We start from the raw sequence: 11,562 nt of genomic DNA, 5'->3' as shown, positions 1-11,562 counted from the left end.
TCATGTTGTACATGCACGAAGTCTCTTTTTTTTCATCCAAACTGAATCTACAGTATAATAAGTTGAGACTTTAAAGGTCCAGTATTCTACTTTTGATGAAACCTAGCTATTGCTTTCAGCAAGAACATTCTCATGGCAAAGTCAGCTTATTTGCCATGAGATGCAATTCACAATGGGCAGGCGTGGATAGAAAACTACAAAATATATTTATTTACTCCTAACAAAGGATTTTTGTTTTTATCCAGCTTAAATATAAACGGCATTAACTTTAATTTGAGAAGTCTACTGATTTTGAATGAACAGCATTTGAAGCAAAATACTCTTAAAAACATTCCAACCTTGATATATATGGAAGGTCATTGTGTGTCAGAATTCTGCTCAGCTGATCCAGAAGCAGAGGTTGTCCTCATGCAATATTGGAAATACACTATGGTTATAAAGGTGCCAACTTAATAGAAAATAAGATCATTGAGAACTTCAGCAAAAATCAAGCACACTTTCAAGATTTTATTTGTTAACTGCTAATATACATCAATCATTGAATGTGAAAGCAATTTTGATCATTTTCTATCTCTCTTTTCCTACATTATAACATAATCACTCCTCTATTGGGCTAGACAACAACGGGCGAGAATGAAGACAAACCTGATTCGCTGTCATCAGCATGATCAGTCATGCCATCAGAAAGTAGATCTGTACGTCTGGTCAACAGAACAGATACACAACCACAAAAGCCATCATCAAGGATCAACAGTGTGCTGCTTGCAACCTTTAGGCCCATAATGCTGCGAGCTCCGCCTAACGACTTTCCGGCATAGCGCACAATAATGATTTTGGCAAGCCCAGCAAAAGATGTGATTGTTATTTCCAACCTGTTTATTTTTCCCACCAACACAGAACTCTATTAGTGCCTTTATAAAATAAAGTTACTGACAGGAAAATAATTGAAGTTAAATTTTTTTTAAAAAAAATCTCCTGGTTCAGAAGGGGAAAAAGATTATGATAACAAGTACGCGTGCACACATCTATGCATGCAAACGTTTTGGCAGGTCATATGGATGGACAACATTTTGCAATCTCTACAGAGAGGCACATTTTCTTTTTTTTGTGTGGGTGTTGAAGAGAAAATAAATTCTGATTAAGTCACATTTTGGGGAACATAAAAACAAAGTCAAAGGTCCCTTATCAAACCAAGAATGTTAAAGGTCATAGACATGTGCAAAACCTTTTGTCTCAGTTAAGCCATTGAAATGTCACATACAATGATAAAATTATGTTCTCAGACATGGAAAAAGGATGTATTACCAATAGACACAAAAGCAAGGAAGTGAAGGAAGGCAAGCAGGTTGCGGGGTTGAGGATTTCCTAGCTCACATTGATTGCATATACCTTATTAAGATTGAAAGTTAAAGAATGTGCTATATTGGAAAAGAGCTCAAAAAGGTTTCATGCGTAATGCTTATTCTGTAATGATACTTCATTGCATTATTGCCTCCATCATTCCGTGATACTATGACCAGCTGCCACATTCAAGACAGATAAGATGCCCCTAAGTTACATAAAACAAAATCTTTTTTTTCCCTTTTTGAGGACAAATTACATAAAACAAAAAAATCATAAAGCAACCAGTTCATCCATGCTTACCTTTGCATTTAGTTGTCGACAATTTGGACATCGATGACCAACATTAGATTGTAGACCAGTTTGTATCTGTGCAATCACTTGTCGAGGATTCATATGCATTTCCCATCTCTCAATTTCTTCACGTGGAAAAAGTTCACATGCTCCCCTTAAAAGATAAAAACTTTGTTATTCTTCTCTTCGCTTAAAACACAGAGATGCAGACATACAGACACAGATGGACATCAACCATCACAAAAATTCTAAAATAACTCACCTAAAATGATCATATCCATCAATTGCCTTGTTACAGCGGTAGCAAAAGAACTGCCCACAATTCTGGCATACCATCTTGTTGCAGCCTTCTGTTCGTGAGATTGCCATCTTGCAAGATGGACATTGTTTAGCATCACGAAGTGCTTCCTTAACACTGAGAATCTCATTTATGATCTCACGCTCTCTGCGTAACTGATCTCCATTTAGCCGAGTTGAATTCTGCCGCTCCTGTAACCAGGCAAAGTATGTAATAACTGTCATCAGCCAATATAGATTTTCTTTCGATTTATAACAAAATGGTTAGTACAGCCATCATCCAATATACAATCAGAAATGCTAAAAAAGGTATTTTTCTCAGTAAAAAAGGTGTGCGCACTGTGCGGTTGACAAATAGCTTTCACAACCTTTCTTTTCAATAACTTAAGTTGCCTGAGGATAAAATTTAAATGGATAATAAATACTTCATAGCACAAGTTATCACATCTGTTCTGGGTTTTGTTCCATTTTGTTCAATAAAACAGTACACTTTGTTTTTCCTGTTGCTGAAGTATAACTAAATAATAAAAATATAATAATTCTCTAAATTTGTCCTTTTCTTCTAAATTTCTAATTGCACTAAATTTTGAAAATCATGCTTGAGCAGTGATAGCATACTACAAGATTCTTTAGGATATGGCAACAAGGAAATTTTTCCAAAGCTTAATCTAAATCTCTTTATATATGTAAATAACCATATGATGATCAAAATTCTAGAAACAACTATCATGGAATAAATCCAATCCACTCGCATTGTATTCCATGCATAACTGGATATCTTGCCTATGTTTTGTGTGGCCCATGGAAATTTATTTGCAAAGAGAATCACAATCCCTGCAATATACTTTATGGAGGGTGGAACCCATCTTCCTATACTAATCCATACATCCCTTCTCAGTCTATGGACAGCTATCTCTCTAGCCCAGTTGTGGAACCGAGATCGAGATCCAGGAGGACGACGTCGAATTCTTCTTCCTGGCCATACTGCTCTATGGGGAAGGCCACAATGCAGGGACGCGGCAAGATCGCAACTACCCGGCTACACTCACTCCTATCGGGTCACTATCCAATACTTCCACAAAGTCATATTTTAATTGATGGAAATTTATAGATTGCAAGCAATAGCTCCCAAATCACTAAGAATTACCAGTAATAACAGGTTTGACTTGGAACAGATGCTAAGTGTCAGATCAGATACTTTTCTGGGGATTCTTTCTGAAAAAAAGGCTCCCAGGTCACTGCCACATATGTGCTGTTCAATCACTAGCTTCTGCATGTATACCAATGTACACCTTCCTAAATTAGATACAGGACCACCTGTACTAAAAAAGAATGTATGGCAATATCACACCCCCTGAAATATTTTTGAAGGGATATCCCTACGCGATCCTACTCTAAAGGTTTATGATGCGGGTTTCGGCAGTGGCACAGAATATTCTAAGCACAAACAGTTCACAATTCATGATAATCTGCAACTTCAACTAGAAAGAGAGAATAAATTGCATTTGCTACCTGCAAAATAATTAGCTTTGCTTCTGGAGTCATACATTTTACTCCTACATGACGGCGCTCTCTGCAGAGGGAGCAAAAGCTGAAGGAACACTTTGAACATTGAGCATGGTGGTCCTCATCTTCCAAGCATGCAGTTTCGCATCTTGGACAGTAGACAACATCGGGCATCGAATCCAATGTTTTCTGTAGTATCAAGGATTCCCAGTGTTCATAGGCTTCACTCCCAAGCAATTGTTTCAATAAACCAGGTGGAATAAGACCTCCACATTTAGCATCAGGACATAGCAGCTTAGTTACTGTTCCCTCCTTCACATGCATATTAGAGTAAGTTTCCATGCACTTCCAGCAAAAGAAATGCTGGCATGGAAGTTTGACAAATTCTGTACCTGATGAAATTAAAGAAGCAAATTTTAGCAAACCAATATAAGTATGCCTCATTATGGCTAACGATGCCTGTGCAAAAATTTAGTGAAATGAAGCATGCAAAAGGAATCTTTTCCCTCATGGACAGAGACATAACAAGCTAAACCAAGATCTATGCATTCTCAGCTGAAATAATTGGTTAAAAGGAAAAAATAAGAAAAGGAAAGGAAAAACTCAAAAACAGAACTTAAGACAAGAAATATATAAGAAAATAATAAGATTATGAGCCTGCATAACTCTCTGACTTGTTTGTCTAGCACATAAATCATATTATATAGCTTGCACATTGCAAGTGGGTTACCTTAGTGTTGTACTGCATCACAGCTGATTGTTGAAAACTTGTAATCGTCAAATTTACATACAAGAAATATGAGAGCAAAAAGGATGTACTCAACTTATTCACATAGTATGTATCATATCTACTTTTATGGTCAATTCAAGATTTTCTTTTTTTTCTCATATTTTACTATATAGCCATCCACTTGACCATAATGCCTTATCCCAAGTAAATTAAGGTTTGCAATTGTAATGCTTCCCATCAAAGGTAACAGCCTGTCATAAAGAGTGTGCATCCAGATTTTACTAATTATGACATCTTTGAAGATCTCAGATTTGGATGGAAGTTGACAACATTTATTTTACCAGGACATTATCCAATAACAGTAGTTAATCTATGTACTGAAAATGTTGTTGGCTTATGTTTGAAGGTTACCAGCTCAAAGAAACAACGAAGTATCAAATTATGCTGTAATAATGTATAGATGAGGGCTGAAGCTGCTAAGCATAGGTAACAGAAGATAGAACTACCAAACCATTTTCCAAAAATTTCTTTTTTAAAAAAAACTAAAGAATGAAAAAGAAGGCCAGGCCTACCAGCTACCTTGTAAACATGAAGGTTAGGAGACAATAAATGAAAATTTTTCTACGAATCTTCGGGTTAGGAAAGAAACTGATTGGAATTCCTGGCGTCCTCCCCCTCCCCCCTCCACCATGATGAAGAGAAGACAAATGACACAGGTAAGATTTGCAATTAGGCCTTTAGGAAAAGAGCAACAACTTAGTAATAGCATCTGTAGAGGATGGGAACTGAATTGAGACAAAAACCCAACCTCTGTTAACACTTGATTTCTCTCCATAATACACATTCTATGATCACAAGCCCATGACTTGTACAAATTCATCCTTCAAAGCGGTGATTTTATATGCACTCTTGATTCTAGAAGACTAAATACAAGACAATTGCTAGATGGGCTTATGTTTACATAATGAGGAGTGATTGGATCAAATAGGACATCAGACACATTATTTCTTATAGTTTGCAATCTTTTATAGAAAGATTTCTTTCTTATGCTTACAGAGTAAGACAAAGAATGGAGCAAACTACTGATTCAGATTTAAAGTGATATATGGGATATAAAACATGAGAATGGAATAAATGATGCACATCAAATTGCAGAAACACATCCTACCATAAAAGGACAAAGATGCGGAGAGCAACGCATACAAAGAGTCTAACCTGCATACTCACTAAAACATATACTACATTGATGTAGATTGTTCAGAAAATCTTCATGACACTTGTCATTGTTGTAACTAATTATTGAAGGAATGACAATCTCTGGCAAGACACTTTTTGAAATGGCACGCATGTCTTGAGCATCTGATATATTGCATAGATCAAGCATTACTCCATTATCAAACCCAAGGTAAGAAAGAGAAGAATTTTGCAGCCATTCTACCCATTGATATATAACCTCCTGCCCTGTTTGCTCCATCCAGATGGTGTCCAGAATGTGACAAAGATTGGAAATCTTCAGAGCATCCAACCACTGTGCCATGACTGTGAAATAGGGAGGATGATGGCTTGGATATGATTGAGGTAATAAACATGTCAATATAATTGGGGGCAGGTATCGAACACTAAAAGTACACAAAAATTCATCAGATTCATCACATTCTGTCCTGCCATCTTGACCTTTTACTCCAGATTTTAACTTTTCGCTGGATGAATGGAGCTTGGCAGATATGCTTATGTCATCAGGAACTTCATAACAGATATAAATCTGCAAAACAGATGTCAAGAATCAATTTTTTTCTTTATGCATAATTACATGTAACTGCTACAGTAACAACCAACCTGGAAGGACCGTAAACCTCTTTTCCTATCCAAAGTGATAACATTGTCCCCATAAATTGCTTCCAATGCTAGAACCTGTGAATCAGAGGCTGAGAATGAGAAGACAGATAATTATACTTAATATGCTATATAAACAAACAGAAGCTCTGTCAGACTCCATAGAATTAAATTTCTAAAGGGTTACTAATTTTTCATCAAAAAGAATCTACCTAAACAATATCTATGTTATATTTTTATGTGAAAAGAACCGACAATACTACATCAAAATATAGCTTTATATGAAGGTAACAGTTGAGGTACCAGTTCATGCTGCACGACATGGATAGGGGAACCGGTACTCAGTACACCCCTTGATTCCATATACTGGCACATTTGATTTTATGTAACAGGTTGTAGCATCTAGATCCCTTATAAGGATCTGATTTGGTTTAAGACGGGATCTCCAAGAGTAAGGTACTGTGAGAGAGATTTGTGCCCATTTGAAAGATTCTATGATTCATCTAATGTCCAGTTATTAGCAAATATAGAATAGATTATTTACTTATTATTCAGATCGGTTTTTCCCCTATAACGCAAATAATTAGATATTTGACATGGTCAGTATTTGGCTTGTAATTCAACAACATGACCACAAGAATTACATTATTATGACAAACACCAATAGATTAGAGAACTTTTAATTTTTCCTTTGTTTTCTGAGGACTGAAGGATATACATTCATAATCTTCCAACAGCTCTTTGCAAGAGCGGAAAAAAAAAATAGAAGATTGGCCATGATTGCTTGAAGTTGTCTTGAAGAGTGAAGAAACATGCCACACCAGATTCCTGGCTAATGACCGGAGACAAATGCTGCCTGCAAAACACAAAGAAGTGGCTCCTGTTTTTTCATTTCCTAACGTTTGTATGGAGTTATCTCTTTTGTGCTGGTGGTGAGAGTTGTACCCTCCCTCCTTTCTTCTGTTTTTTCCTTCTCTCTCTCTCTCTCTCTCTCTCTCTCTCTCTCTCTCTCTCTCTCTCTCTCTCTCTCTCTCTCTCTCTCTATGCTCATTATCTTGAACTTTTTGGCTCCTCTCATTTCTCCTCCTTTTTTTTTGTGCGTTGGACCATTCTGCACTTAGGAGCCTCATTGTACTCCCGAGGACAGCATGGCGCAATTGCCTACCATTTGAGATCAATCCTTAAATCTTTATTTTTTTGCCAAATAAATAAAATCACAACAACCTGAAAAACAAAAATTTCCAGCAATGGCCTGAGCATGTATGAAGCGGGAATAAAGCGCAGATGAGCTGTTAGCAGTTTCACTTGTGTTTTTATCTCCAATATTTTAATCATGTTAAAGAGGCATCTTGTCTATAGTGGCTTGAGGCATGAAGAGTGTTTTATTCTGTCTAACAATGTTTTTAGATGTCCTTCACTTATTCTCATCAATATTTTGTTATTGAATTACTGACTGGACTTGGAATCCCTGATTACAAAGCTTTTCTGGTCTGCTGGTAAATTTTTAGGAGTGGCAAAGAGAGTGATTTGTTTGTTGATGAGAGGTACAGTTGGGGATCTCTTGTTTCTTATTTGGTAGTACTAGGCAAGGCAGTGTCCTCATATATCCCTAATATTGGCTGAACTATGGGGTTAATCCGGAGGATTTGAAGGTGATGTCTCAAAAAGATATCTTTCTCAAATTATAGGTTATGGTATAAGCATGCTGGACATCCTCATTAATTAGAAATCCAACATCTATAATACTCAAACCTAACTGCTTGAGTTTCGTCTCAGTATCCTTTTCCACACTCACATCAATTAGGGACTAGGTAATCCTTCCACTAAACCTCCTATAAGTGATATTAGTCTAGTACCTGTATTTGTGTCCTTCTCACTGCAAGGGCTTCTACTAATTAGTATATAACAAACCATCTCAATCTTCAATCTGCAAGCTTATCTTCCATTCACCTAAAAATTAGGCATCCTTTAATTTAATCATTTCTGGCTCCACTCATACTACTTTTAGTAACCACATCTCATGTCCATCAAACTCATCCTTTACACATACACTCCTGTTATTGCCCAAGACCAATCCATGCATGTAGCTAGCCTGATGGTCAACTCCTAAACTTGAGGAAGAATACCTTAAAATCAAAAATTCTTTTGGCAGTTGCTTATTAAAACATTTTCTCCAATGAACAATTACAATGAGTTATTTCTGTTCAGCATTAGTTGACCAAACCAAGTCCTGTTTTAATTGCAAATATGTTTATCTAATTCCATAAGTATCAAAATCTTACAAACGACAGAATGTCCAATTTTTTTTGCACCAACTTTAGTTTCCTCATGGCCTCAAAAAGACATCACATCAAGGTCCGCCGTACCGATACCGGTCGGCGTACCGGTGGCGGCCCGTACCGGTCCGAACCGGTCGCATATCGATTCTTTAACAATAAACAACCGGTACCGGATTCCACGTTGATCCGATACCGGTCTCAGATCGGACCGGTACGTACCGGCTGGTACGGACTGGTACAACAGACCATGCATCACATACTCCAATATACAGCAACACAGATAAATCTAATGAGAACTCAGCATTCTTGGATTAGCCCAACGGCTTCCCTCCGACCAGCAAAGCAAAAAAGAGTGTTCTTGCACCCTTTAACAGTGTCATCCTAATCTCAGCTCATAGAATCTTATACCCTATGACCAATCTGAATGCAGAAAAGCCTTTATTTCTTTCACCGAGTGGGATTCATTATACAAAACCGACGATGATGGTGAATCAAAATTTGACTATTTACAATTGTCAGAAATATTTGTTAGGTCTCCAGCAAACATGACTGTTTAGTTAGTTTCTTTTTAGATTGCTTGACTGGTTTAAACCAAAGGAGGACACCTTCTATTTCTAGTTGTGCCTGTTTCAAACACTTCCTTTCTTCTTACTTCTCTCTCTATAAGTTGAAACTAATAAGCCTCATATCCCTGATTAATCAGATTCTGATTTATATTCCAATATTTTGCGAGTTTTCAGACTACCAAAGGGTGTTCTTCAAAGTCTCCAGGTGCTATTTTATGTACAGAGGATAGGCCCAGTTTATGGTTATAGCTCGGAAGCAAAAGACTGAAGAACTCCTATGCACCATTTAGGGACACAATCTGCTCTTTGAAAAGCATCGTGAACATACCTCGCACCGCATGCCACATATTGACCCTGTTGTTCTTTATTTTGATGATTAATCAATAAAATATAAAACCTAGGACTCCGAAATATACAATTTCCAACTGGCACATGAGGCATATGTCTCCTATGCTTGTCATTTATTCTTTATGACGAGAAAAGCAGAAGGGCAAGCCATCAAATTTTCTTCTCAAGGCATCCCCTTCAGATCCTCTTGGTAAGCACCGATGGTTTGATCATTATAATGTTTCGAATGATGACAAACCAGCCTGCCAAGCATCACCAAAACAAGAGCCAAGAGGCTGTCCAAACGTAACGCACTTTATCCTCTGGATAAGCCCTGTGGGCTTCGTTCATGATAACACACCACCCAGTCACAATATCCCTGAAACCTTCTAATAGACAGAAGACCTCTTCTTATAAAAAAACATCATATCCAACAGCTTTCTTGAGCGGGGTCTCTTAGAAAGAAATTTCGACGATGATAGGCAAAAGAATCTTGAAACCGCTAGTATAAGACACCATAAAGTGTAGAACCACCTTTCCGACATCAAACTACCATAATTTTCTGTAGATATCCCGTTTGTGATTTATAACGAATTTATGTTGATGTTATGGGTCAGAATATTGCACCAGATTATGTTCCTCCAATTTATAGCGCCATCTAGTATACAGTTTCAAGAAATCTTTTCGAGAAAGACACAGCTTCAAGATTCTTTTGTTTTTGTTTTTTGCAAAGAAAGTTTCAGGATATCTTTCATGCAAAACGCCAACATGCATCAAGAACAAGAAACAACCACGTTCAATCAGAAGTATAAAAGATTCGCAAGATCTATATGTTCCATTGAGACCTATCAAGCTCAAATGTTTAGAGAAGGGGATCTTTATCGAGAGTACCTCATCCTCTTGCAGCTGGTCATTCGTCCGTATTTGTTCTTCCGACAATTCCGGCTCTTCTCCACTAATCCAAAGCTTCTCCAATCTCCCAACAGCTTCATCAAAATCTCCACCACCAATCGAGGAGGCCTCGGCTCGCTGCGTATTCAACTCCGCGGTTGAATCCTCCTCGCTTCTCTCCTCATCCCGCTGTTCTTGGAGCTCGTTCTCGTCCCGCTGCTCGGATTTCCTCCGGGCCGGAACTTGTTCTTGATCGGAAACAATGGGATCGGGGCAGGACTTGAGGGAATTGGAGCTCGATTGAGAGCTGGATTGAGATTTGAGGGGATTTGGGATCGAAGGTTTGGGCGGTAGGCGGGCGGTTTCGAGCTTCGGCTTCCAAGCCTTGGCCGACATCGCCGACTTCGATGATCTCTTAGACTCTTCCCTCTCTCCGTGTTGCTGGCGGCTTCCGCCATCCCGTGTTATTTATTGCCATCGATTGGGGTTAACGTCACCTCCGGTGGGAGAAGGTACGTTCTCGCTCTGTTTTTTACTTTTAATTTTTCGACGGTGCCTCACAAATTCACGAGTGCAGTCAATAAAATAAAAAAAAAAACCTAACGGGAAAAGAAAAAAAATTATAAAAAAAAAAATAGGAGACCATACAACTGGTTGCATTATCCCCCTTTCGATAAATATAAAAGTCCGAAAAAGAACATAACCTCTGTCTCCAAATATTATAGAGCAATGATTGTCTGCCTCGTTATACCGTCCTTGGATCCACTCGATCATTGTGGTCGAATTTCCTTCGAAATGAATGCAGGCCACAACCAAAATAAATTCCGCATGATAGATGCCCTCCCATGTAGCTCCAAGCTTAGCTCCAATAATAAAAGTGTTAAAAATCCGTTAGCCTCCGACCGTCATAAGTCTGGCATTATGGCCCCTGATGATAAAGCCTACTCTCTCACTACCTCCATCCTCTTTTTGCCTTTAATGGGCGCTTGTTCTTATAGTATTGAACAAGGAAACAGGAGGGCAACCGTAGTGAACTCAATAAGAGTACTACGAAATTTTAAGTTAATAAAAAGTTTTCTTCTTCATCAATTATCTTCCTTGCATGGTAATTATAAAAAATTATTTTTTACAATTATCTTGTTGGGCAGGGAACATATCACCGGGGTCAGACTTTAGTCGGAAATATCAAACTAAGGTGGATCAAATGCAGGTTCGAGATTGTGGTGTTCTTAATATCTTATTTATAGTACTGATTCGCGTTCCTTTTAAGCATACAGTGCCAAACCAGGGTTTTTATGCAACATACATGCATGGTAGGAGATTCTTTTTTATTGTCCCTTTTAACTCTTGGAGGCTTGCAAAAAACGGAAATCAGGGTATGCTAAGAGGTGCACTAAACATTTTTCCTTTTATTTGTTGTGATATATACCTCGCACACATACAAATTACATCATTTACTTATGATCAAAATCCCTGAATTGTCTATAAGGAAGCCAAT

The 11,562-nt window shown here is 37.9% G+C and overlaps 1 protein-coding gene across 1 annotated transcript; it reads right to left on the bottom strand.

Annotated features, from left to right (window-relative positions):
• Nucleotides 1-476: 476 nt before the first annotated feature.
• On the bottom strand, nucleotides 477-10,563 carry NHL8 (NDR1/HIN1-like 8). Its single transcript, XM_017844624.5, has 7 exons — nucleotides 10,065-10,563; nucleotides 6,005-6,079; nucleotides 5,384-5,930; nucleotides 3,445-3,830; nucleotides 1,898-2,124; nucleotides 1,645-1,789; nucleotides 477-872 (listed from the first exon to the last, which is right to left on the bottom strand). Exons 1-7 carry the CDS (start codon nucleotides 10,458-10,460, stop codon nucleotides 741-743), a joined length of 1,908 nt encoding a protein of 635 aa, XP_017700113.4. The 5' UTR covers nucleotides 10,461-10,563; the 3' UTR covers nucleotides 477-740.
• Between the last annotated feature and the right edge of the window lie 999 nt (nucleotides 10,564-11,562).

This window comes from Phoenix dactylifera, chromosome 3 (genome assembly GCF_051530095.1).
Source record: "Phoenix dactylifera cultivar Ajwa chromosome 3, Ajwa_hap1_PhDact_Kaust_v1.1, whole genome shotgun sequence".
Taxonomy (NCBI): domain Eukaryota; kingdom Viridiplantae; phylum Streptophyta; class Magnoliopsida; order Arecales; family Arecaceae; genus Phoenix; species Phoenix dactylifera.
The sequence above is the reverse complement of the archived record's forward strand: the minus strand, read 5'-3'. Positions and strand labels throughout refer to the sequence as shown.

What these genes read in the sequence shown, in the direction of transcription:
- NHL8 (XM_017844624.5), bottom strand. Translation starts at nt 10,460, where the DNA reads ATGTCGGCCAAGGCTTGGAAGCCGAAGCTCGAAACCGCCCGCCTACCG. An exon ending in GAGGTTTACGGTCCTTCCAG is followed by an intron (nt 5,931 to 6,004) that starts GTTGGTTGTTAC and finishes TCTGTTTTGCAG; the next exon opens with ATTTATATCTGTTATGAAGT. An exon ending in GTCGACAACTAAATGCAAAG is followed by an intron (nt 873 to 1,644) that starts GTAAGCATGGAT and finishes AAAAATAAACAG; the next exon opens with GTTGGAAATAACAATCACAT.